At 38.5% G+C, this 27,011-nt stretch overlaps 2 protein-coding genes across 2 annotated transcripts in view; one reads left to right on the forward strand and one right to left on the reverse strand.

Annotated features, from left to right (window-relative positions):
- Nucleotides 1–25,022, reverse strand: part of TEX11 (testis expressed 11) — a 30,259-nt gene extending 5,237 nt beyond the window's left edge. Inside the window, 22 exon segments of the mRNA XM_009997175.1 lie at nucleotides 1,220–1,292; nucleotides 2,189–2,305; nucleotides 2,813–2,883; nucleotides 3,941–4,027; nucleotides 5,269–5,309; nucleotides 6,017–6,070; nucleotides 6,677–6,762; nucleotides 7,507–7,631; nucleotides 8,685–8,787; nucleotides 9,541–9,678; nucleotides 10,636–10,721; nucleotides 11,452–11,603; nucleotides 12,317–12,395; nucleotides 13,725–13,806; nucleotides 15,406–15,501; nucleotides 16,286–16,343; nucleotides 17,818–17,903; nucleotides 20,944–21,024; nucleotides 22,429–22,548; nucleotides 22,631–22,711; nucleotides 23,592–23,671; nucleotides 24,851–25,022. Of these exon segments, the coding sequence (XP_009995477.1) occupies nucleotides 1,220–1,292; nucleotides 2,189–2,305; nucleotides 2,813–2,883; nucleotides 3,941–4,027; nucleotides 5,269–5,309; nucleotides 6,017–6,070; nucleotides 6,677–6,762; nucleotides 7,507–7,631; nucleotides 8,685–8,787; nucleotides 9,541–9,678; nucleotides 10,636–10,721; nucleotides 11,452–11,603; nucleotides 12,317–12,395; nucleotides 13,725–13,806; nucleotides 15,406–15,501; nucleotides 16,286–16,343; nucleotides 17,818–17,903; nucleotides 20,944–21,024; nucleotides 22,429–22,548; nucleotides 22,631–22,711; nucleotides 23,592–23,671; nucleotides 24,851–25,022 (2,068 nt within the window).
- A 57-nt stretch (nucleotides 25,023–25,079) lies between these two features.
- The window catches only part of LOC104388316 (nuclear cap-binding protein subunit 2), a 5,430-nt gene continuing 3,498 nt past the window's right edge, over nucleotides 25,080–27,011 (forward strand). The window contains exons 1-2 of the mRNA XM_009997177.1: nucleotides 25,080–25,084; nucleotides 26,467–26,497. Coding sequence (XP_009995479.1) covers nucleotides 25,080–25,084; nucleotides 26,467–26,497 — 36 coding nt within the window. The remainder of the gene's footprint in view (nucleotides 25,085–26,466; nucleotides 26,498–27,011) is intronic.

Raw genomic sequence — 27,011 nt, forward strand, 5'->3', positions numbered from 1 at the left:
AAAACAGATTGTAATTGGTTAAATTCATGCAACACTAATAGCTACTAGGGAAGCCATTTTCACAGACAGGTAAGAGACAACAAAAGGCCACCAGCTCAGAAGGTCAGCTTAGGAAAGAATCAGCTTCCCCTTTTTCTATAGGACTCATCCCCTTTCTGGTAGAAAAGCCCTCAGGAAATCCTGAAATACAGAAGAATGGGGGGAGAACAGAACTGCTAGGAAGATGCAAACCTGATACAAATGCCAAACAATCCTTTACTGAACTATCACAAAGACCTTTGTTTTTACACCTAAAAAACATTCTCAGCTTCCTCCAGGGCAACAGACTTGTCACCACATGTTGGCCAAGATCTAGTGAAGAACTGAAGGATGCCCCAGGTTACCATTCCACAAATTTCTGCAGGAGAAATTCCAGTATGTCCCTGTCCTAGGATAATCAACCCCTTCAGATTTTAAGGATAGAAAACTAAAAGAGAGGAAGTCTTCCTGAGTTACCTTGCCATCGGTGCAAAAGGGCAAAAAATAATCCCAAATCCAGGCCATATAATGAACCTTTAATTAATTTTAGGTCGGGGGAAAGAAACAGCAAGTAGCTTTCTTGACAAAGGTTAAATGTCAATGCTTCTTAGAATGGAAACTCCATTGTGTCCCAAACATATAACTGAAAACAAACCAGACCACAAGCCAGACAAGAAATGCCTAATGGAACTTTTCTACCAATATACTACTAAAAACGTGAAGCATGGGCTGAGAATCACTCAGCATCTCAGCTGTCAGACCCACCTCCAGTAATACCTGATCTAAATTGACATGGAATAGTCAGGAACAAAGGATCAGTTTGGGCACTTCAAGGTACTGGTAGCAAGACTTTCTGTATTCTGAAATGGGAAGAATTTAGTAGCACTATTAAAGCAGTGCAAGAACTACTCCACTCTAGAGCAAAAACCTTGGAGGTTCTTAACATGTACCACAGAACAGTCAACCCAACATCACTAGGAAAGATTGTTCCATACTTCTCAGCATCTGGAAAATAAAAAGCCTGCAATGACATACAAAAAAAACCCAGTAGTTGGCTTTGCCAAGTCTTGCATCATGCTGCCATGGATCTGCCTCAACACTCTTCAGCTAAGACAGCAACTCCATATGCCCTGTACTTTTCACAAATACAAGGACTAAGTCTAAGAGTTAATGTGCTGAACAGACACACTTTGTATCTTACCTGTTAATTTCAGAACCTTCCATATCTCCTTGCATGTCTGGAGATGCTGAAGGGCCTGAGTGAAAAGCTCTGTCTGTTTAACAAAATTCAAGAGGTTATTTTTCTGTCATAGTTTCAGAAGTGAAAGGAATATGCTTGTCACATCTAACAGGATCTTTACACCTAACTATAAAATAAATCAAGAAACAGGCTAATTAGTGTATCTACTACAGCAGTTACTGTTTCTTGGGGATTTTTCCTCTCTTTTTCAATAACCTCCACAGCTCAGACAAAGCCTCTTCACACTGAACATTCCACTGGTCCAGAAAACAACCATATGGTCTCCTATGGGACATTTATTTTAGCTCCCAAGCATAAAATAGTGCTGCTGAGGCTGACAAACCACTAAATCCCACAACACAAATCTCTGTGCATTGCTCTCCACAAAAGTCAGCTCCTCCAAAGGCCACTGTACAGCACACACCTGTACACACCCCTGCACTTCCTTCATAACCACTGCACGTTTTCTGTAATCTTCTCACCACAGGAAGTAAAACACTCCCAAAAAAAAAGGATGTGTGTAGAAAAAAAAAAGAGAAAACAACAAGAAGTGAGCTTTATCACAACCATACTGGTATCTACTTTCAGCAGGCAGAATCCTAAAGATGCAGTAACTATCTGCCTGACCAAGCAATGTTTAGCAGCAGACTCCTTACAGAATATATGAGGTAGACTGAAATCCTTCCAGAAGGTTCTGCCATGACCCTTTGCTGATCTGTTCAAATCCACTGAAGTCAACAACTAACTGCAGAAATCAAATCTTTACAATTGTCTGGAAAGCACGAGGTGCATTGATTTTAATTAACTATGAAAGGTTCTCCAGTTTCCATTCTCAATTTCCTGTTCTGAGCGAAATGACGACTTCAAAATCCAAAGGAAAAAAACGCTTCACTGGCACATCCAGAACCAGTTCAGAGAGCAATGCCCTACCTGTTCAGAAGGTGACACTTGTTGTCTCCCCATTTCCAGATCAACTGCAGCTGCCATCAACAGGCACGTCTTCTGAGCCAGTAAAACAGCCTTGTCAGAAGGACAAAACTGGGACAACTGCCACCAAGAACAGGAGCAGGTAGTGAGAACTCTGACCATGGAAAGCAATTTGATTGCTGAGTCTACACTTTTAGTAATCAGTCATGGACAGTTGATATTTGCAATTTTTCTTGTACAATTACACAAGATTCTTTAAATCTGAAGTGTAAAGCAGCATTGGAGTCACCTCTGTACAAACTCACAAAAAACTGACAGTGTTGGCAGAATTTCTGCACAGAGATTAGGACTCGAGCCCTTAACAAGTTTGTATTAATGACAGTTTCCAGGCATCAGAATCCATTTATTTTAGAAAGTTCTCATTTAAATGTAGGACACTTTTAAGCAACAGAATGTGAAGTATGACAACAATGCTTACATTTTGTATCACAAACTCCTAACAAAAGCACTCCATCTCCAGAGCATACAAGCATGTCTACAAGGAGATTCCCTTGGATGTAACTTCTAACAGAACTAGACAGATGACAATATTCCTCAATCAGAGACACTGTTAGCAAGAGCACATACCTTGAAAGACAGTAGAAAAAAATCCCTCATGTTTTTAGGGCAGCCTCTGAACTGCACAGCTAAATTCCAAGCTGATAAAGACATAAAGAATGGAGACTAGAATAAAAATCTTTAACATTACAGGTGTGACCATCTAATCTCCTGTAATAGTTCACATTCTACAATTCAATTTCTTCATCAAAATATCAACAACAGCTCACTTAACAGCAAAAAGAAATACCATTATTAGTGATTTGATAAAATAGCTTATTCATACTTTCCAATCTTAATCATTTCATCATAACCAAGTATCCATTCCACCACGTAGCCTACCCACAAGAGCACAAATAAGTTTTTTCTTACCCCCCAGCAGGGGTAAATGGCAATTAAACAGACAATTCTGATTAGTAAATGGGTGAGCCATCTAAAGACAATTAAATTATTTATGTATGAGAATCTGGCCCAATTAAATGTTTAGATTCTCCATTGACTTTGCAGATTCTAACTTTCATGTTAATTGATTCCCTAGGACACGTTTTTTTGGTAGTCTGTGAATTGTTTGTTCTGAGTGAGAATGCAGCCTTGGAGAGGTCATGGTCACCAGAGAGTCCATTCACTCATGTTCCCATGTTTGTCCTCTGCTTTTGTCCCTCCTCTGCTGTCCTTTATTGGAGCATGGCTGCACTGAGGATGCAAAAGCTCATCATGGCAGATATCTTGATTTCAGCTGTTCTCTCTCCTGCATGCTTTGGCAGAAGTAAAGATCTGAAAAATCATTTCAGTCTGTTACCCTATGCTTATATTTTTATTTCCAGACAGCAAATGCACTGACTTGGTAGTGAAGGACTAAGAGAAAAATAGTGAACTTTTAAGAGTTGAATCATGGACACTTAGAACATTTTCTGTGGTGAAGGGAATCCCACCAGTCAAATACACCTTGTGTATTTGTCTTGATAACTAATTTAAAACATGAGCCATATCAGTTTCAGAAGACAGAAAATGCAGCAGGAGAACTTGAAGACCAGTTAAGGCAGCAACTTCCAAAGGTGACAAGTTGTACAAATCTACCACATTTTTAAACACTTTTCTTCCTTAAGGCCTAAGTGGAGATAGAGGAGATTCAGTTTAGATGCTGAGAGTGCAACCTACCAACTTTTCTAAACCAGTGAGCTTCAAGGATCCTTATGTCCCCTGTAAACTTTTCTTCTGTGAAAGACTCAGCAAGTCTCTTGTGAGCTGCAGAAAACATGTTGTTCAATACATAAGTAACACCTTCTGAACAGAATCAAAATGTTTCCAAGTCTAATAACTACACTACAAAACAGAGGTATCCAAAACTCCCATTTAATTCCTGATGAAGAGTTGTTCTCACAGCTTAAATCTAACATGCTTGACCAGAGACATTTATAAAAAATATCAAAAGTGCCTCAGAGCATTTTAGATAAGACATATAAGGCTGTCAACAAGCACTGCCTCTTCAGAGTTTACTGACACTGAAATCTAATGCAGAGTTTTACTCAATTTCACAAGAAGTTCAGGGTGTTTAAATCTAATAACAGGTTTGAGGCTTTTATTCAAAGAACTTTTAATTTATTTAATTCTAGTCTTCATTCTCTTCTAACCACAGGAAGAATGGCTAGTGTAGATAAAGTTCTACAATCTCATTACATTTCTTGTCCAACATAGGAAGAGAAGGGTAAAAAAAAACACATCTAGTGAAAATAAGCATTTCTTTTGATGGAGAAAAGTCCTCTGTAAAACTCCTGCACCTTTTCCAATACAAACAAGACAATTATTTTTCAAAGGACAGCACAACTTAAAAGTGGGAACCAATTCTTACAAGCCTCTCTAGTCTTGGGAGCAATTACTCTTTGCAGAGTCTTTGTCTAAGCCCCTCAAAAGGGCACAGTCTAAGAGTTTAAGGGCAAAAAACCCCAACTGCATTAACTTAATTTATAAAATGCTCCCTTTTAAACAGCTACAACAGCAAAGACCACCATTGGCATTTAATAATGGCCAACAGAAAGTTAAGCTGTTAATTCAGTTTACAAAACCAAACTGCTTCCTTTTGTGGTAGCCCTGCTGCTGAAGATACTAACTTTGTTCATGCTGACGCAGTCAGAGCAGGAGCCTGTCACTTGAAGCCACTTGGGCTGTGGTTGTACCCAAGTGTCTGTTGTTTGCTTGCATGGGCTTATGAAGGATAAGAGGGAAACTGCCCCTTTGTCTGAGAGAAGCTCTCAAATACAGGCTGTTTTTTCCAACACTAGCCTGCAAACTTTTAATAGCAAAAACCTGAGATCCAACTCCACAACACTGTTGAATTTCCACTTTGAATTTTCAGTTATTTCAGTGGGAAGTAAGGAACCTGCACTGAAATAAGGAATCTCAACATTTGTTTGGTATGGACCTAATCCAATCATCAAATGTTCACAGATGGAAGAACTACAGAAAATGTAAATAAAACAAAAGCATACCCAAGGTCAAATAAGTTAGCATTGAGTTGATGTCTTCATCTCTAGAAGGAGGAAAAAATTTCAGAAAATGTTTTATTAACTTTCTTACATCAGGACATGTGATTATGTTGGAATACAACATCTCTGTAACTATGGATTCTTCCCCTAACAAGTATCTTAGGCATTAGAAACTTCTAGCATTGGAAGATGCAAAAGGAGTACTGAAGGCCTGCAGAAACTGTTCTTCATCTGCAGCAAAGGCCATTGTAGCAGTGCAGGAGGAGATTTTTCTCAGTTTTTAGGGCTGCAGGTGAAACTCCAAACCTCCCTGACACTGCACTGTCTTCTTGGCAGTCAGAATCCAGCAGGACAGTTCTCCAAAGCCAGCACCCCTTTTGCCAAGTGGCTGGTCTTCAGCAAGGGAGGTGCTACTCTGAAATCTCCCTCAGAAATTTTGAGAGATGCCATGTCCTAGTGTCAAAGTTGAAGAGGATGTTTAGCTCACAGTCCCCATCAAAAATACTTGACAGTCTTAGCATTAACCAAAGATGAAGGCAAAGAGCAAATATTTAAAGGAAAGGTTATGTGAGGAAAAGATGTTCCTAGGTGATGTCATTAGGTCAAGTTGGGAAGTGATCTGAGTGGACTTCTTACTAGCATAAAAAATAATTCCTGATTAGTCTGCAAGAAAATAAGCCCAGCAAGAAAATATTGTAACCATTTGTACAACATATCCAACATAACAAAGTGGCTTTGCAAATGGACCCACCTTTTATCTTCGTTTTCTGCCAAGACCTTTGACAACATAATACGAACCAAACATCTAAATGAGAGACAAACAAGCCATGAAGAAACAATAAATATTTTTCCAACAATGTGCTATGTCCTAATTTTCCAGAAAGGATCCAAATTTTCTTCCTTATGCTATCAGCCTGTGGAACTCACAGAAGAACTGAAAGTGTCAAAATGAGATTTAGATTATACCATTTCCTATTCTATTGACTTATATTGTATGACTTTTATTAAATCAGGTAATAGTAAGGAAATCATTGTACTTTAGCAAATGCTTTAAGCCAATATTGGAATAAATATATCTTCAATGAAAAGATACTGCTTCATCAGAGGATGCAATGGAACTGGAATTTTGACCAAATATGTTGGTACAAGGTCATCAAAGTCACTGTTGCTCATCTGTTCAAATCACAACATAATCATAAAATTCAAAGCAACAAATACTGTTTGCTTGGGAGAGATTTGGAACATCTTTAGATATTAGGAGTTCAGGATTAAGGTACATCTGCAGCATCAAAAAGACTACAAACTCACATTTCACCTACTCTGTTTTCCACCTTCCTCAATATAACAAATTCTTTTTGAAAAAAGAAAACAGAAAACTTGATCTTTCCATGTAAATGTATTGAATTCTCACTTTAAAGCTGCAAATAATTGTTGGCAGTCCTGTAAATGTTCAGACAAATACTCCAAAGCTTTGACAGCCACAACTTGCTGCTCATTCTGAAAAGAAATTAAAACATGTTTTGAATAAACTGCACCCACCTCAGCTACCACCAAAAAAAAAAAAACCAAAACCAACATAAAAAAAAGCAACAGCATATTCCAAAGCTCCATGCAGTCTACTAGGAGGAAAAAGAACAAAGGACTCTGCACAGAAGAGTCTCAGAGTCAAGGGAAAACCAAAAGGAGGGATCAGAGAATTCCATGCACTAGATGGCAAGAACAGGATCAGTGCAGGTTGGCAAGGCTTTCATGCCTTACAGTGCCAAGAGGAAAGCCCTAAAAGGCCACCAACAGCCTCTGTTATGCCAATGTAATCAGCCAGTTCAGATACTGCTCGAGTCACCAACCAAAAGGCAAACAGGAGGGACAAGTGACTTTTCAGTCTTTCAGCACTGACTTGTAAACAGGTTCCACCCAGCACACCAGAGATCAAACCCCAGAGGCAGAGAAAGACATTTTGCGAAGAGGAATTTTATGGAAATACACTATGTCATGTCCAGATACCAATATTTATACCTCTGAATTCTTTATACTCCTGAAGAAATATTAAAAACCACAATTTCTCTATAGGTGAAATCAAGTTCTGTTACATCACACATTGGAGTGAGACCTTGGTCATGGAAGCATGGAATACTTAAAAATGAATGAAATACAGAGAGATAGAGTAGGCCAAAATACAGAGGTTACAGCTGTCCTGCTCCTATCAATAAAGCAAAGTAAAGACAATGTTATCTGCTCTACCTCTAAAGCAATTTGGGCAGCTAAACTCAGAAGGTTATTGCCTGTATTTTCATCCATTCTCAGCTTGTCTTCATCTTGAGGCAGTTTTTCTGCCAGCTTCCCCATTTCAATAACTGCTTCCACAGCTGAAATACACATAGAGAAATTAATTTATTTCTTTTATAGCAGCAATGGGAGGGTGGAAAGTTCTACTATTTTAATGAGGCTCTAGAAATTACTTATGAAAGGCTGTAATTTTTTTTTTTTTTTTTAATAAGAAAAACCAAGAGAAGAAATCCTGACCACACCAGCACTTCTCCACAATGATGCATTTCTTCCTAGAAAGGTGCCAAAAGCCTTTCCAAGCTACTCATCTAAGGAAACAAGGATGCCATACAAATGAAACTCTGTCTCACATGCATAATTTTGTTCTGCTAAGTAACTGTTTGTCACCAAAGACAGGCTTTCTCTAATACATTGTCTGGGCATGATTCCAAGCTCCCACGTCTTGGCTTATGCTAAGGGTGCTGCTGCTTTTATGTTCACACTGTGCCATGGTTCCCACTCTGTATTATCTGAACAGATTATGCTGTCATTTAAAAGACGTATAGAGAGCAATTAATCAGCACAGAACTAATCAGAAAATAAGCTCTGCTTGTTACTCTAAGTACAGGCTGTATTTCTCAATGTTCATGACTTGAGCTAAGATTCTCATTAAAATATGAAATGGCAGAACTCATCAGAAAGAAGAGAGTCTACAGAGGTATGTCATTCTTTAAGTCAGCTCAGTAATGCATGTATTTTTTGATAACTTCAGGGTCTACTCATCCAGAGAAATTAAGAGACATAATAAGGGTCCCATTAATGTTCATTTAGCTTAGTATCCTTTCTTTATATTGTATATGCATACAGAGGAATACCAGAAACAGGAAATATCCAATGATTCTCACTGTGGAATACCACAATAGCTTCTGCCCATGAGATTAGAGACTTCCTAGCAAGAAGCTCCATCCAGACATTATCAGTTATGACAATGGACTCCACATCTCACATATTGTGTGCAAAAAGCATCCTCACTCTAACAGCATGAACACACAGCCTGTCTTTCTCAAGATGAACAGCCCAAATATGCTTAGTATTATTTAATATATTCAGCATTTCTGCTCCTTGCAGTGGACCCTTGATCTTTCAGGTTCTACCTTTATCAGTATCTTTCTCCATCACTGCAATCTTATAGACACTGAATTTAGTAAAGATGCTGTTTGGATCACACCTCTCTGCTTCTTTAACCGCCTCTTTAGCCTATTCATGAAAGAGATTAAAGGAAATCAGCACAATGACATCTTGAAATCAGTAATATAACTTGCAATAGAAGAGATTAAAAGATACATAAAATGTTAATGGTTACATTGATGATATTTATATAATTACTCATGAAATTTGGTTTGACAACATCTTCCCTGGAAAGAAAAGTGACCAGAGCAGAGGATGGCAGCAAAGACTGACAATGACCAGACTGAGGAAAAAGCCAGCTCCTCAAAATTAGAGCTACAGAACCAGAAGGCAAGAGAAGCCCTGAGCATGCTGAAAAATGAAACCCCCTTTTGACACTTTGAATGGGGAGGTTTCACACCCCCAAACCAGAAGGCCTAGGTAGGTGAAGCAGGTGCAGCTCTGCAGAGGTGAGGGCTAACACACTGTTGAGGGAAGTTCTAGTGAGACACATCAAACATTTTTCCTGCCAGGGCTCATCTGTCTTGAAGAGAGGAGGACCTCTAATCTGAGAAGCAAATGAACATACTGAGGCATGTTCACACAACTTGGGGACTGTTTTCCCCATTAGAATGATTGATGATAGAAAAGGTCCACATAGCAGCTAAAATGATGAACAACATCACTCTGATGGATGATGCCAGACAAAGACAGTTCCTTCACTACAAGCAAAAGAGGGACAGTAAAAAAAGATGTAAATTAACTCCCAATGACCTAGCTACAAAATAAAAACAATGCAAATTAATAAGTATTATACCTATGTATACCTATTTATTTATATACCTTGTCAACTTGTTTCAGATGAAGATAGCAAGAAGCCATGTTCCTCCGCAGCTTAGCCAAGTTCTGATCTATCTGCCCGGGTATGTAGAAGCTGACAGAGTAATTGTACCACTGAAGAGCTTCAGAATAGCTTTTTGCCTGGGAAATTGAAAAAAACAAAACACAACAAACAAAAAACCACAAACAAAACAAACAACAACAAAAAAACACATCCATATTTAGGTGATTGAGCTGCATGTTTTCCCAAATTTAAAAACATAAAAAGGTCATAGGAAATGAAAGATTTAGATAATCTAGTATATTGTAATGTAACTTTTCCCCCGGAAAAGCAATCATTGGTCCCACAACATAAGTAATATTAATTAGAACTGGTGCTTTACCTGCTCCTACTCTTCCCTCATTCCTACAGCCACTATCAAAGACAGGACACTAGAGTAGATGGGTCATTTGCCTGACCCAGAAAGGACATTCTTATGACTAAATACAAAACAGAAATATTATTTCAAAAATACTCCATGATACTAAGTAACTGAAACTAAGAGAAAAAGACAAAAGTATTTTATCCCATTTAGACTGTAAACCTTGATGACAGTCTGCTTAGGAGGTTACTCCCAAATATAGTAACAATTTGGAAAGTGAATTTAATTTAAAATGAGGAGGAAGGAAGCTGTGTCATTAGCAAAATTCCTTCTTGACTACACAGATGAGAAGTAATAAAATAGCACATGTGTTTTTCTTTATATAATCAAGAAACAAGTGTTGACAGAAATACACAAGTAGAACATGAACTCATCTCCAAATATTGAAAGAATAAGAAGGTATAGAATCATAGAATTGTTTTGGTTGGAAAAGACCTTCAAGATCATCAAGTCCAACCCTTAAACCAGCACTGCCACATCCACCACTAAACCATGTCCCTCAGCACTACACCTACATGGTTTTAAATACCTCCAGGGATGGTGACTCAACCACTTCCCTGGGCAGCCTGTTCCAGTGCCTGACAACCCTTTCAGTGAAGACATACCAAAGAGGTCAGAAAAAGCAGATCTTCATTTTCAGTGATACAAATAACAACACTAATGTTTGGTCCCAAACCTCATAATGTTTGGCAGCTCTGTCCCACAAGATGATGTGCAGCCGATTCAAGGCTTCAGGCAACAGTTGTTTCCCAGTATAATGACCTGAAATTATATTGCAAATCATCACTTTACAAGAACTTTAAGAAGCACACTGAGAAGCACCTAAGAACTACCTGAGAAAGACTGTCCCACAGCCTGCAACAAAAAACACTGACACAGCAATCATTTCAGCCCGCAGCCAGGGTTTCATATCCTGCTTCTGAAAACAAAACAAAAAGAACAACCAAACCAAATGAAAAACAAACAAACAAAAAACCAACAGCAGGTAAGAGAGTATTTTCATGCTTGAAAAAGATAAATGTGTCTCTTGGACCTAACTTGATGCTATGTAAAATATGGTTTGATTTCCAGTAGATCTGACAGTCAAAAAAAACTACAATACATGCAAGAGACCTGAAAAGGAAACTCTTCCTCAGCTGCTCAAACAGAGATTTGCAACCTGTTTTCATACTGACAAACAAAACCACAATGAGCTAGATGGACAATGTAGGACCATTACACAGAACATCTGGTTAATGTTTCTAATCCCACATGTCAGCCCCACACAGTCCACACTAAGGAGTAGGAATTGTTCTAGCAAGTGAATTTCACCCTGAGCTTTATCATGACTGTCATTCATGATGGAAGTTGAGAACTGCCATGCAAAAGAACCATGAGGGAGAACAGACACAAAGAGAAGTAAAGATAAGAACAAGTAAAAAAGTGAAAATCAGCATTCAAAACTTTAGTCAAATAAATCAGCTTTTAGCAAACAGCAGCAATGGATACAAACCTATAATAATTTCTTCAACCTTTTGCTTTGCAAGCAGCTCCCTCTTACTCTGCAACAGGAACTCGATGTGGAGCAGGGTAATTTTTCCAAGGTCAGGTGAAGATTCATATCGCTCAGGAACAGATTTCAGAAAATCAAAAGCAACTGATTCCCTATTCACACAGAGGCATTTTTAAGAGGTTGCACAAGAAGAGCTGTTAAGTTCCCATTCTAAAGAATTATGTATTCACAGGCTTCTTAGTAATACTACTGGCACACAATCACACTGACAAAGTGAGTCAAGGTATGAATTCACTGCAGTTCATCTATTCAGTAGTAACTTCCTATGAGCACACACTTGTTCAATAGTATTCATAAGACAGCTTACTCCTCATACTGAAAGGATAAGAATTTACTGCAAGATAGAAGCATAAGGAACATGATGGAACATTCAACAGTGTGAAATGGCATGTCTTTTTCCTCCTCATACTGTTTTTCACATGAATTATTCTATAACTCCAAACTCTTTCATTCTGAGGTTTGGCGAGTTAGTATGGAAGGAAGATTTCAGTCAGATTAATCCAGACTCATATATATATTATTCCAGATAAATATTAAAAATCCACAGGGAAAAATCTTAATCATTCCAAAGCAAAGCTACAGCACTGCAAATTGCCACCCAACGTTATTTCACACCCTGTTCTGTTTCTGCCACAATCTCTATCACCTTGCTGTAGAAAAGACAGCCTACCTCTCAAAGCTGTTTACCTCTGTGAGTTTTTATTTAAAATAGAACATCATGGTATAATAATTGTTCTTTGCTTATAGAAGAAGATCTACAAAGCCCAAATATTTGTGTTCACCACGCTTGGTGATGTTTCCATACCTTCCATGCTCCAGCAGCACTTTAGCAGCATTCAAACAGAAGTCTAAAGATATGTCATGGTGCAGGAATTCTGCAACAGCTTGAGAGAACACAAAGCAGTTGAGATTATTTAATCAACTTAGGCACTTAACTGCTCAATTTACCATTTACCTCTTACAGCTTCTACGAGAAAACAAAACAAATCCCAATACAACAAAAGGAAGAACAAAAAATATCTATTGTGCTTTGACATTTATTTCACTGTACAATTAATGCAGTACTATAGAAAGCTGACAGACTGTCAGCCCTGGAATTCTAGCCCTCTGTCTCTTTAAGCAGCAAAAGCAGAGGCATTAGTAGCACAAACTTTTGCCTCAAGCTGCTTTCCATCAAAATGTCTCATCCTTATCCAGCAGGAACCACTTAAGACTGAGGTCAGAGTGCTCAGGCTGTGTGGTGGTATCATATTGCAATGGAAACTACTCAAGTCTAATGCCTTTAGCATCAACAGTTGAAATGACTGTTGCTGATGAGCAGGTATCAGTTTTAGACCTTTCAGACAAAGTTTAAAAATTACTAGACTGTGCTGGATGGTTAATGACAAGATTTATACATTTGTAGCTTGGATGAGATCAAAGAAGGAACAAACTGGGACATGCAATTGTTAAAGGAAGCATTCCTAAGGCACCTGTGTACAAGTGCACAATCCAAGATTTTAGTCAAATGCCTGAAGCTTAGCAGGAATCTCCACTCAAAACAAAGAGAAGTTACAGTGCATGACCACCACACTCTTCCATGCCAGCCATGCAAGACAAGGAGGGCATCCACTCATTAATAAGCTTGCCTGAAAAACTGACTGGAGTCTTAGTGCTACTAAATATAAACAGTGTGCTTTGACAGGCAACACTGTGGCTTCACAACTGCAACTGCAGGACAGAAGCCAGCTATTGCAATGCTAAGTTTTGAATAACTGTCCACTTGAAAGCTGGATGAAATTCCCCAGGAGCAATCTGAAGGGGAGTTTCCATTTCTGCTAGTCTGGCAGCATTCAAACCATCCAGCCCTATGCTGACTGGGTAAGAGACAACCCACCTTCACCCTTTTTGAGTAACCTTAGGCACATGTCTAAGACATACCTTTGCATTGCTGTATTTTCACTGTGTTCAGTCTGCCCCTTCCCTATTTCCAGCCTATTAAATTTTCAACAAAAATCACACTTAATTCAGACTTATATTACCACCTGCATAACTCCTCTGTGAACACTGACTACTCACACTCCAAAACCAGAACAACATTTAGCAAGTGAAGATTCCTCTAAAACACACGAGAAAGGATTTTTCTTCTTTACTTTTTCTATCTATAGCTCAGGCCACCTTCTTGGATATGGAGTAGCATGACCTCTTTGTGAAACGTATACAGACTGTGATACCTGAGCTGATATCTTCATCTGATGCTCCACTTTTCAGAAGAATTTTAACTTTCAGAAAAAGCCCTGCTGGATGCACATTCTCCTGCACAATGAAAAACAACTCATTACTTGGACAGCTGTTTGTAGAATATAGATCCTGTGAGAGTCCAGAACATTCCTAACACAGACAAACACCAGGCAATCACACACATTCCACTCTGTTCTCCAGTTTCATTTTAACAACTGAAGTAATAAGTAAGCAACTGGTAATATTTTCTTTTTAAATGCAATGTGCATATTTATTATTTATTCTTATACTGCCAAAAGACCATGAGGACAATGAGATCAAGAGATACATGATTCTCATTTTGCTGTGGCCCACTTCCAATAGTTTTAAACATAAGCTGAACAATATTGAATGACAAGAACATTTCCTGCTTTTCCATGTGTGAATTGGCTGGATTACTCTAGAATTAATAACAGCAGAATTCAAAGCAGCTTGTAATAATAGGAAATTTAGAAGACAACAACTATGAGAGCAAATGGAAATAATGAGGACTGTGTTCTACAGCTTTCACTGCACATTTCAGACTCTAGAATAAAAATTTTCTTCTAGTTTTCCATCCCCTCATACAATGTCAAAATATCCATTATAAAAAATTGATTGGAAAAAAACTTGCCACCACAAAAGGTTTCGCAAAAGTAAATACAATAAAAACTGCAAAGGGCTTAGACAATGTAGGAGCAAGTTAATTGCATCATTGAAATGCCTTTTCTCCTGATCCCAGGAGCACATCTGATGCCTAATCACCTGTCTGAAATTTTTAACATAATGTAGAAAACAGAACTTGACCTTTCATTTAAAACAGGATATTATACTTAAAGCTTGTTTAATATTAAACAGATAATGGAAGTTTAAAAAATAGTCAACCAAAACCAAATACAATTTTTTCAAATTTAAGCTACTCTAACTAATCTGGAAAGACAGATTAACTCGAGCCTTTATGCAGGAAATTAAATTTGTGAAAGAGCAAGGGACCTCATTGCAGTGACTGGTTAGAGATAAATTGTCCTGATCTGAGCTCAAACCAGGACATATATAAACTTCCTTCAGGTAGCCCTATGTTTATACAGCTCATTTTTCAGGTTTCCTCAAGAAATACAGTCATGTTAGTCAAGTGCAATGGCTAAACTAATTGCTTAAAATAAGCCTGATGCAGCATGTGGCTACACAGCTTTCAGAATTGAGCTCTGCTTGGTGCTTGCTCAAACATTTGTACAGATAGTAAGATGGCAACTCAAGATATTGTATGAACATGCCCCTTATAACCAAAAGCAAGACAAAAATCTGGTGCATAAAAAGCCAGCTGCTACAAACCTCAGGTGGACCATACTGTAGTTTATTTTGTTTGTACAGTTTTCCTGAACATGTGCCAGAGAAATTTTAGTCAGATCATTATCAAAGGACCTCGTTATTAATAGATATGAGGCAGCAAGACAGCTCTACATCTACCTGCAAAGATTTCTCTATAAAAAAACTGGGAACAACAAAACAGATTTATGAGTTTGAAAACACTCATAAGACAAAGAAAATACACCTCTATTGATGTCAAAGATAACATTCATGTGGCCCATATGATGATGTTAATAAATGCTGGAGTTTTGACTACTGCACAGCATAAATACAATAAATCATTATTACCTGATTGGCCAAGTTTATGGCTTTCAATGCCTTATCAACATGCAGACTGCAATCCCATTCAAAATAGGCTGTGGCTAACAAACGCAGCACTTTAGCCTGGAAAGGAAAACAAACCTGAAGTTTTAATGCATTCTGAAAAGCAGAAAAAAAAATAGCCACACATGAACATGCATATGAACACAAGAGACTTAAAATGTAAGGTCATGAAACATAAAAGTGCTTTGAGTTAAAGAATGCCTGTCTGGCATCAGACATGCAAAGTGATTGCCCCATTCTGAAGCACATCCAGCCTTGCAATTCATAGAGAACATGAATCAAACAGTTCAGAGGAGAACAGAAGGGTAGCAAGGAAAATCAGAGATCTGGAAAAAAACAGAATGAAGAAACTGAAGGAACAGGAGGAAGAAACTTTACTGAGAGAAAAAAAAAAGATAAAGGCCTTAAAATAGATAAATGATTCATATAAAGAGGAAGATATTAAAATCATCTCCATATCACTGTGGGCAGTGAAAGGAGTAATTATGAAGGAGACAGATAAACACCTATCAGAAATTACACAGATGTAACTGGTGATGCCTTCAAGAAGAGGGGAAAGGGAAGAAGAGATGGCCTTTCAAGATCTATTTCAGCCTTCCTGCAGTTTAATTTCCATGGAACAGTAAATTCAGATGTGATTTAAGAGCACCCATCAGTGACTGAACTCTCGGAATGATGCTCATAGCAACTAAACTTGCAACTTCACCAAACTTCATAGCAGACAGTAGTAAACAGGAGGCCAAGGAATCACTGCTCAGGCTTGGCACAGCAAAGGCAGATGATGCAGTGGAGCCAGGTTAACAAAATAATCTTATTTGTAAACAGCAATTCTGCTATTTCTTACCTGCATTTCTTTGCCAATAGAGTATTTCATGTCCATCTTCCCAATGTCATAACTCTGGCTATGAATGTTAAGTGAAAGTTAGAATTAAACGAGATGACAGAGATAAATTCAGCCCTTTTCTGCTTTGTGCAACATTCCTATCCTTTCCCACTTCTTTAACAGTTAGAAACTACATAAACCACACAAACTAATCTCAGTACTCAAAAGAGAACAGAAAGATTTGGTTTCTTTCTATATCCTCACATTAAGAATTATACTCAAATCACTTTCTTGAACTTGTTGCACCGGTATCTGTAACATCTATTCAAGCATTTCAGAAGGATTTATCAGCTTTAGCCACAGGGGTTTGAAGAAGCAATTGTTCTCATTCTCACAAATCATATAATAAAGTAATATATAAAAGTTATACATGACCTGGTCTCAAAACCACAGCAAAGCAACAGCAGAAACAGAAATGTAACCTGGGAGTTATGATTCTCCATTGTTTTTCTACAAGTTCAGTGACAGCACAAAGGGCCACCCAGAAGAAAATGTACTGGTAATTCCACAAAACCAGGTTTGATTGCAAATACTGTGAATGAAGAACTGTTTGAAAGAAGACCAATAATTGGGCATCTGTTTCCTAATCTAATATATTCTCTGTACAGGGAAATTTTAACCCACTAGATGGAGCTACATCTCTTTCTCCAGATAATTACTTGCACTGCAGATGTTTATTTTCTCCTCATATTTTGTCATCAGGACTCGGTATTTAATGTTTCACAAGAATAAAATATAAAATAATCTCTGAAGCACCCACTGTAATTAATTCTAAGCATTCCTACAAATCCTCTTCGACAACATATTTGACCATAACTACTTGGAATTTGACATGTTGCCATTCATTTTCTTCTATTTAATTGAAAAAAGAACAAAAATAAATCAAAACAAATCCCTGAGCTGCTTGGGCTGTGATCTTGGCATGAGGATGCTCTTCCCAATAGCCTACATTTTTTCTGCCTTAGTAGTACAACATTACTTCTTTGGATCCTACCCAAACCATCTCTAACTCTTCATTTTTTTCACCTCAATGTTTGTCTTCCATCAATCAAGGACTTGATCACAGTGAAGCACATCTTTTATGAGAAATTCAAACACTATTTAAAACAAATCCATTTAAAAATCAGTCAGATGAATTCATTTACACTTTTCCAAAGTTCTAAAAAGCCCTTCATTATCACTTATGAATGGCACAAGAACTGGGAACAGGCTCTTCATAAAAATATTCTCTTTGAAAGAAGTGTTAGAGACAGAATTGATAAGAACCAGGGAAAGAAGACTTGCCTTCTAATGTCATGGAAATAGGTGTAAAAAGCAGACATCAGGCATCAGAGTAAGACAGCACTAAGTATCTGCTCACTAATTTGATTCAGCTAAAATCTTGTTTTCTCCCATTTTTAATCAAACTTCTGCTGTCCTTTGCTCCCCACTCTCTGTCCCATGTTTTTACATCTCAAAAGCAGGATTTTATTTTCTTTGCCTTTGCACATTACCTGAGCCAGAAGGAGCTCTGTTCATACCTCTTGGATTCATAGGTTTCCACTCCAAAATTGTAACAGAGGATTGACAGGTAACAGGTCTGCAAGAAAATATTCCTGCTTCTATCATGTTCTAGCAGAAACATCATTAGACCCATGACACTCCAGTCTCAGGTTTTTTAAAATGCATTTCACTTTAAAGACATATCCCCTGTTATCACTTCTGACCTTATACATGTTATTGAACATGACTAAAATGGAATGGTAATTGTGTGGGAAAGTAAAGCATCATTAGCCAGCCCAGGACATGCAAAACAGTGGGATTCTTGAAACACTTAAGGCAGAATAGTTCCTCGAGAAATCACACTGAAAGCACTAGAAATGTGTAAAGTAAACAATGAAAATTCAAACTGGAGAGGAAAAAAACTATTACAACTTAATTTTTAAATATTACAACAAAGTTTAACATAATTAAGTGAAGAGGCCTCTACCTCTTCCATGGTAGGTCTCCTTGGGGTTAAAAAAGGATCATCTACATTATAAGCACTAGGAGAAAACTGGTTTTGAATGCTTGGTTATTCAGAGCACTGTTCCTCTCTCCTTTATCAGTCAGCCTAGCAGTATCTGTTCATAACAACTTGTCTTTCCTTTGAAATTATTTGCAGCTGTCATGTGTCATCCAAAGAAGAGACAGAAAAGTAATTTTATATGCTAACAGGCTGCCAGTATTCGCATCCATTTTGCCTCTGCAGCACCTTTCGAAGTATACTTACACTTTCCAAGTATAAATTGTTTCTTGCAAGTGACTACAGACTTCATATCCTAAGGCAAGAATGAGAGAGGTAGCACATCTTGCTTCTAATTTATTGTATATTTCATTGCAATCCAGAAGCAAAAGCACAGATTCAGTATGCATGAATATAAAAAAAATCAAAACACTCTCAGATGTGAAGCCCTGATTTTTCATCAGTTCATTTGTGGATGTTTTCTTTCAAGAACAGAAAGTTTAGTGTATTGAGAGGGTTTCATGCAAAGTGTTTAGCATAGCACTGTAGCCATGCTGTGGCACACCCCAGTCATTTACTTGCAGGCTTGGAAAAGCAACATTTCAAAGGATAATTAAAATACTATTTCAGCAAATTACTGTTTTCCAGGAATCAAGCATAACACTAAATAGCCCCATAAACCTGGCACTTCTCTGAACAAGCAGCCTTTGGGACAATCTTAGGGCTGTGAGGATGATGAGGGGACTGGAACATCTCTTCTAAGGAAAGGCTGAGAGCCCTGGGTCTGTTTAGCCTGGAGAAGAAAAGACTGAGAGGGGATATTATCAATGCCTATAAATATGCATGGAGCAGGTGTCAGGAGGATGGGCTCTTTTCAGTGGTGCCCAGCAACACAAGCAGCAATGGCAACAAACTGGAACACAGGAAAAATCCATCTGAATGTGAGGAAAAACTTCTGTCCTTTGAGAGTGACACAGCACTGAAACAGGCTGCCCAGATAGGTTGTGGAGTCTCCTTCTCTGGAGATACTCAAAACCCACCAGGACACCATCGTGTGCAAGGTGCTCTAGGTGAACCTGCTTTACAAGTGGGGTTGGACTAGGTGATTTCCAGAGGTCCCTTCCAACCCTGACCATTCTATGATTCTATGAATTCTGGTATTTCACCCTGTAGGTCACGAGTTCCCAGTTATGATTCATAGACCACTGATGAGCCACAAGTTGTAAATCCTCTCCAGCTGATCTGTGGTACCATACATTACCATAATGCCATAATCTCCTGGTGATACCCTGCAAGTGCTCTCTGGAGCCTGAAGAGTTAAGAACTACCTAGTGGTCCAAACGTTTCAAAGTCACTCAGCAATAACTACCTTTTTTCTTTTTTCTCATTGTTTAAATACCACTCTCTAAACCAGAAGTAAATTGTATCTCTCATGATCAGAAACCTTTTCCTTGTCTGCACCTGTGCTCCTGGTTTGCAACCAGCACTCATGAAAAGTTTAATATTTAATGGAGGTACTTAAGCAGAATGCATTAAATTAATTTAAAATTCAATGAGGAACAGTAACGCAAATATCTCAGCAATTCACAAGAAGAAACTCTGCTCTTGTGGTTAAAATCAAAGCTAGATCCCTGCAACTTAAGTCACTCAGACACACTGAACAAGGCCTGCAGATCACAAAAAAACATTTTCAAATTGGTTGGAGTTGAATTGGTTAAACACCTAATTAAACCCCAACTGTATTTCCCATATTTCCCTTTCAGAATTCACATCTACCCCTTTGAATTCTACTACCTGTCCCACAGAGAACAAAATGTTTTCTAAATATTGGGAAAATACTAAACTACTTAAAATAAATGTGGGGATGCCTAATCTGATACAAATACATTAGATGTTTATCTTTGCAAACAAAGAACTGGTCTGCATGTGCTAGCTTGTTATTTTTTGACATTGTTCACTGACAAAAGAACTACAAAAACCACAGTTTGGGCCAATGAGAAGCCTCCATTCACAGCTCTATAGCTTCATGAAGGTGAAGCTTGGTACTGAGGGTAGCAACAGACCTATGTTTCAAAAACAGCTTCTCTTGTTCCATCTGTCTCCAGACAAAAGTTTATAGGGATACAAAGTGGAGAAGCAATATACAAGATCAAGATGTAAAATGCAGCTGGTTCTGTAGAAGAGCAGGTGGCACATTGAATTTAGGAATCTTTTTTTTTTTTGCCTTGCTTGCTGGTTTGTTTTCTCTCATTCTTTAGGAAGAGTTAACATTCTATTTTGAATGAGAACTATGAGAAACACACACACACAAAAAAAGAACTTGGAAGAAAAAACTGCTGCTTTGATGCAAAATTTTTTAAAAGAAAATCTCAGAGCAGCAACCAACCACAGAGGCAATGCATAGTTCAGAGTACTTTTCAAAATATTATATAGAATCATAGAATGGTGAAGGTTGAAAGGGACATCATCAGGCTCCAATCTCCCTGCCATGAGCAGGGACACCTCCCACTAGACCAGGCTGCATAAAGCCTCGTCCAACCTGGCCTTAAATGTGGCATATGTCCTCCTTTAACAGAGAGGGAGGAAAGCAGATTTTCAAAGTTTGGAATGATAAAGAAGGGATGATTTCACTTACCTCTTTTGGTAATCTTATCAACATATCTCTGCAGCGCTGCACACACATCACTGCTTTCTGAAAATCCCCTTGAGCAACGGCCTAAGAAAGCAGGAGAGCTTGCCAACAAACTGCTCGTGAGGAACTTGGCTTTGAAATTCATTAAAAGACTGATTCTCTAAAATAGGACTTGGGATTTTTGGACTCAGTAAAGCTAGGTTTGGGATTAGATATCTGATAAAGACTTCCAGAAAAAAACTAGAGTCCTTAGGCAGTATGAAAAGGCCAGACACGTGGGACAAGCTCGTTCAGATCTTAAGATCAACAGTAAATCTCCAATAAGTTAAGGTCCTCTTTTGTCTCCATGATCAAATTAAAAATTTTGGCCACTGCTTTGGCCTGTTTAGGGAAGCTCTTGAGAATTTTGGAGATGGTACTCCTTTTCTAGATACTAAGGCCTGTGGTGCTATCACTAAATGCAAGCAACCACACTTCCTCATAGTTACACCCATATGCCTGTAATACTCTGTAGTATTAATCAAGTACTCAGAAACTTCAGTCAGGCACAAGAGTCCCTCATAAAACTCAGACTTTCTCAATTACATACTTTGAATTACTTTAACTTGTGTTGTTGATCCCCTAGAAATCCCTTAGCATTTTTTCACATTGCACTGGGCCTTTTTTTATTAATTATCACCATGATTCTTACCCCACTGTACAATGCCAGAGATTGAGACTTTAAAGAAAACATCAAATGTCAGTGGAACTCCCTATTTCCAGATCTTGTCATTTTACAGTGACTCTCCCACTGTTTAAAACCTTTGTATGTGGAAAGTAGCATTACAAAGTCATGGAAGAGGGTGTACTTGCATGGAAAAATCTGTCTGATGGCATGTAATATGAATAGCTTTGATGATGTCCACAAGTTTGCAGAGTCATGACAGTTTTAAGTTACAGAAGACTTTGAATGTGGCTTATATCTACTTGTTAGATATGACTCCTGGCTAATGCAGCCATGATGAATCCACCTTCACACCCCTTCAGTCAGCCCAGCTGCAAATACTACACAGTCTGATGAGCATTCCAAAGTGACTAGTCTTGCTGTGCACATTACACAAATGCAGTTTAGGGGACCCAGGCTCCACACCAGCCCTCTCCCCTCTTCTTCGGTCTGGTACAGGACACCTTTGGAACTGACATATTTATGAATCAGAAAGGCAACTGATTGTTTTATAAACAGCCTGCTAGCCAAATCATAGGGCAGCAAATCTAAACTAGATAGAAACACCACAGCAGAAATGAATGCAATCAATCAGGCAAATTAAAAATCATTAAATGATTGCAACACTGACTGCAAACATGAGATCTGCTATCTTATATCTAAGTTAAGGAAATATATCCTTCAGCAGTTTTTCAATGCCAAGCACTCATACATCTAATAACTGGGTCAGAGTTGCCCCCCTATAACCCTAGTTACTTATAAGGAAAACTGGGAAGAACACATACTGATTCAGCCTGATAAGAGAGCACTTTGAAGAGGTTCTTCTCCACATCAGCTTTGTGCACATAAATATCTGCTTCACCATCGCTCCCATTAAGTAACTTTGCATACAGTTTTTCTATATTCTGGAAAATAAAGTGTAGGCATCAACCATGGCACTTACAAATAGGTGTGTTTGTAAGAAATTAAAATTGGAAAAGAACTTACAGTCATAGCAATCTCTAGAAATCCATCGGCAAGATCAGCTTTTCCAATATCTATCCATCCTTTCCCAGTTTTCATAGACATCTGAAGAATGAAATGGCAAGGGCTTTGTGAAAATACAGTCACTTTCAAGAAAGGATCTCATCTCACTGATCCACGTCTCTATTGTAAGAGAGGGGTATTTCAACTCTTCAATTTCAGACAATCCTGTCTGAATGAAGTCCTCAACACTCAGATGAAGTGTGAGGCTTATAGTGCCCTACTAGACAATACCAAAATAAATTAATATGCTGGTCATGTAACATTTTACCACATGACAAAGATGTGGTGCTAATCTCACTGTCCAGAAACTCCAAACTGCCCTGGCTCAGAAGTGTACCTGTGATAACACAGTTCCCCCCTTCAGCACCTCTGCTCTGGAGACAGGCAGAGAGAGTTCAGGTGTTCAGCCTGGAGAAGAGAAGCTTCCAGGGAGACCCTAGAGCACCTTTCAGTGCCTGAAGGGGCTCCAGGAAAGCTGGGAAGAGGCTTTTTAGAAGGGCTTGTAGTGATAAGACAAGGGGTAATGGCTTTAAACTGAAAAAGGGGAGATTTAGGTTAGACATCAGGAAGAAATTCTTCACCATGAGGGTAGTAAGGCACTGGAATAAGTTGCCCAAGGAGGTGGTGGATACCCCATCCCTGGAGGTCACAGAAGCACAGAATCACTCTGGTTGGAAGGGACCTTGAAGATCATAGTGAGATTTCTTGCAGCCTGATCTGATGGGAGGTGTCCCTGCTCATAGCAGGGAAGTTGGAATCTGATCTTTAAGGTCCCTTCCAACTTTCAACATTCTATGATTCTATGTATATTCCCCAGAACTACAGGCATATTTCATTCCCTTTCCAAAGCAACCCTACCAGGGTTTGTAGGTTCCCCTGGGTGACCAGCTGTACTTCAGTGCTCATCTACCATCAGCCTTACCAAAATCTGCCTGCGAATAGTTCCCTCTGGAGGGTCACTGCCTTCACAAAGACACACCAGTCTGCAAGCAGCAAACCGCACTGCAAGATGACAATGCAGACATTCAGAACCCCTGGTTTCTCTTTCTCTCTTTTTTGTTTTTGTTTAAGAAAGTCAGGGCCTGCCATATCTGACAGACTGCTTGCCATTTTAAATGATGAGAAAGAAAAATGTTAAAGTTTCAGGAGTCAAAGCAGTCTCAATTTCAGCCAAGTTGTTTTAGGCAGTAAGAAATATATATATATATTCTCATAAAAATACCTATTAAGCACTTTAGAGAGAGTTAAATACTTGGTATTCAAAGACTTAATTGCTTTGCAAGTGCTTACAGTAACATGTCTTGAGAGCCTCAAAACGGCCTTCAGCAAAATAGGGAAATGAAGTTTAATAACCTTTACATTTTCAAAGTAAAAAGCAAAAATATTTTCAGGCCTTCCTTATACATCTGGGATGGAAAACACACCACTTAAAGCATTTAAAATAGCCTCTCCCTGGCCCTTCAGCTGTGATACAAGATCTGAGAACATTACACTCCACAATTACTATTTATTTAGTGTAAACTTACCCTTTTCCCTTTACCTGATATAATTTAAATGATGCAGATTATACATAATTTTGACTACAAACCCTCAAGACAAAGATGTAGGCCATTCTCCAGGTTCCTGGAGAACCACATGAAGAGCAGGCTGGCTGAAAAGATCAAAAGCTCACTTCTGCTCTCCCCCAGCCCTGCTCCTGGCTCCAAGCAAACCCAACAGTTGTGTACATGGCTCAAGCAGGGAAGTAAAAAGAGCACTTAGAGGCTTTCTGTATGCAAACATTGATGAGACACATTAAAGCAAAGCACTCTCCCTTCATACAAATTAAGTGACCAACAGTCTAAAATGTAAATATATGTTATTTCCATATATGTTTAGATCAAAACCATAGCATTGTAAGGGAAATTACAGTTGCCTTGGTCACATCACCTCTTTACTGATGCTCTGGCATAGAGTGATAAGAATGCCTATGTTGATTCCATGTCACAAGGAGATTAGTAAAACATCAGGTTGCTCCTTCCCAAACTGTTTATACAAACCCAGCTGTTATTTCCCTCTGTCTACATGCTATCTGCAAAGATCCAAACAAATGTACAGCACTACACATCCACCTGTCAGCAGAGTTTTTCCTTTTCATGCTACAGCCCACAGAAAGCAGGAAGGTACAAAACACATACGTACATTTAGCTCTCTGCTCATCACTGACAACAGAACTCATGTGTTTGGTCACAGCCCAGTTCCACAAGCTTATTGCATCCTCTTCCACCTGAGTAAGAGAAAGCCATTAGATGTTCTTTTCTCCTGGATTTGGGACACATTGAAACTGACTATTGAAAAAGGAACTAATTTCCATGTGTATTACAGTAATGACCTGTCCACGTTTGCACAACTTCCTTTCATGTTGGAGTCAATGGTGTGAGTTTGCCATGAAACTGCTACATGATCCCCCAGGGAAGAATTATAAGCAGGTGGCAGGAAGCACATAGTTTTCTCACAAGTATATTTTAGTAAGTATATTTCTAATCTATTTCACATACTCGGAAAATAGGAGAGTGTTTCTAAGATGAAGCAAGGTAAAAAAGAACATGACTGTGTAAATCCAAGGCTGACAGGACCTGAAACTAAAACAAACTAATCAATCATCTGAGCAGTAGCCTATATGTCCCTTCATCCATCAGTGCCTTCAGCTCCAATTTGAAATGGTGCTCAGCAGCAACACCTTTAAGTGAATCAGCGAACTTCAGAAACACTGAAACATACTTCTAAACTGTCACATTAGAAATATTGATTAGGATATTTCAGTATCAATTTGTTTCCCAAACATAGCACATCATGACCTCACTCACCATATCCATGAAGCTTTATCTATGACACTCTCTCACAAACACTCATGGATACAAAATTTGTGCAACAGACCATGACCATGTCCAAAATACAACTGATTCAGTGGCAGGTTTCAAAATACATTATGTACATTTTAAACAGATATTTGAAGGGATTGGAAAAAAGCTGTAAGAATTAGATCAGGTTTGAAAACATACCTATCTTAAGGCTTCACCTCTTTTGCCTACCAAAAACAACCTAAGTAGTTGAATTATTTGAAATACCTACATCAGGACATTTCTGCTATTAGCTCTTGTTAAAAAGATGCTGCAATCCTACATAAAGGCATTAAGCTCCTTTAACAAACCACCTTAAAGGGCTGCACTTTCCATCACTTCAAATCCTAGTTTCCATGACAAATCTTGTCCACAAACACTCTCTTGCCTAACTAGGAGACATTTTGTGACCCCTTTTATTGAAGAGATCAGATTACTAACAAAAGGAGAAATAATTTAGCCAAATTGATTCAGGAAGAACTGAAGATCAGTTTTATGCTCCTGTATTTCACCACTAAGCATATTTTCTGCTGCGACACTCGCTGACCTATCTTGTTCCTTGTCAACTAATCTGGGACTTCATTAGATGACAATCACTAGGAGGAGTTAAATCCCTCTTCAAAATATAATTTTGGAGGAATAGGCTGGACAGTATCTCATCTGATCTTGGGTTTATTCCAGATTTGTGTACTTCTCATTCTACTTGGGTTTTGAAAAGGCCTTTTAAAGCAGACACTAAAGTACTGCTCTAGGAGAAATTCATAGAAGGGAAAAAAACCCCTAAAACTAAAAACATTATAAAAAACAACCGAATTCACTTTTATAACATATGAAAATGAGTACTTCCCACTGTAATAATATGTTCTGAGTTTATCAAGCAGTTAAAACAACATGCTTGCTTGTTTTCTTCTTCCCCAGGTATCTGCTATCACTGGAATCCACTTACAGAGTAAGGAGCTCTCCTCTGACCCAGCACCAAACTCTTAATGCATCACTGCTCTATTTTAACTTGAAATCACAATTAGACACTACTAAAAAAAAAACAACAGCAAAAACCTCAGCATCACTAAGATACCAATAACTTTTACCCTTAGGATCACTATTTTCCACTTTATTCTGGACTTTCACGCTAGGGGGCTAAAAGATACAATTATAGAAAAAAAAAAAAAAACAAACAGCAAAAACCTCAGCATCACTAAGATACCAATAACTTTTACCCTTAGGATCACTATTTTCCACTTTATTCTGGACTTTCACGCTAGGGGGCTAAAAGATGAAGAAATAAACTGCTTTGTTTGCATTCCCGCAGGGGTCTGCGTTCCCACAGTGGGGTCTGCATTCCCGCAGGGGGGTCTGCGTTCCCACAGGGGGCTGCATTCCCGCAGGGGGCTGCATTCCCGCAGGGGGCTGCATCCCCACAGGGGGCTGCATTCCCGCAGGGCCACAGTTCAGCTCCCACAGCC

Source organism: Chaetura pelagica, unplaced genomic scaffold (assembly GCF_000747805.2).
Source record: "Chaetura pelagica isolate M959 unplaced genomic scaffold, ChaPel_1.0 scaffold344, whole genome shotgun sequence".
In the NCBI taxonomy this organism is placed as follows: domain Eukaryota; kingdom Metazoa; phylum Chordata; class Aves; order Apodiformes; family Apodidae; genus Chaetura; species Chaetura pelagica.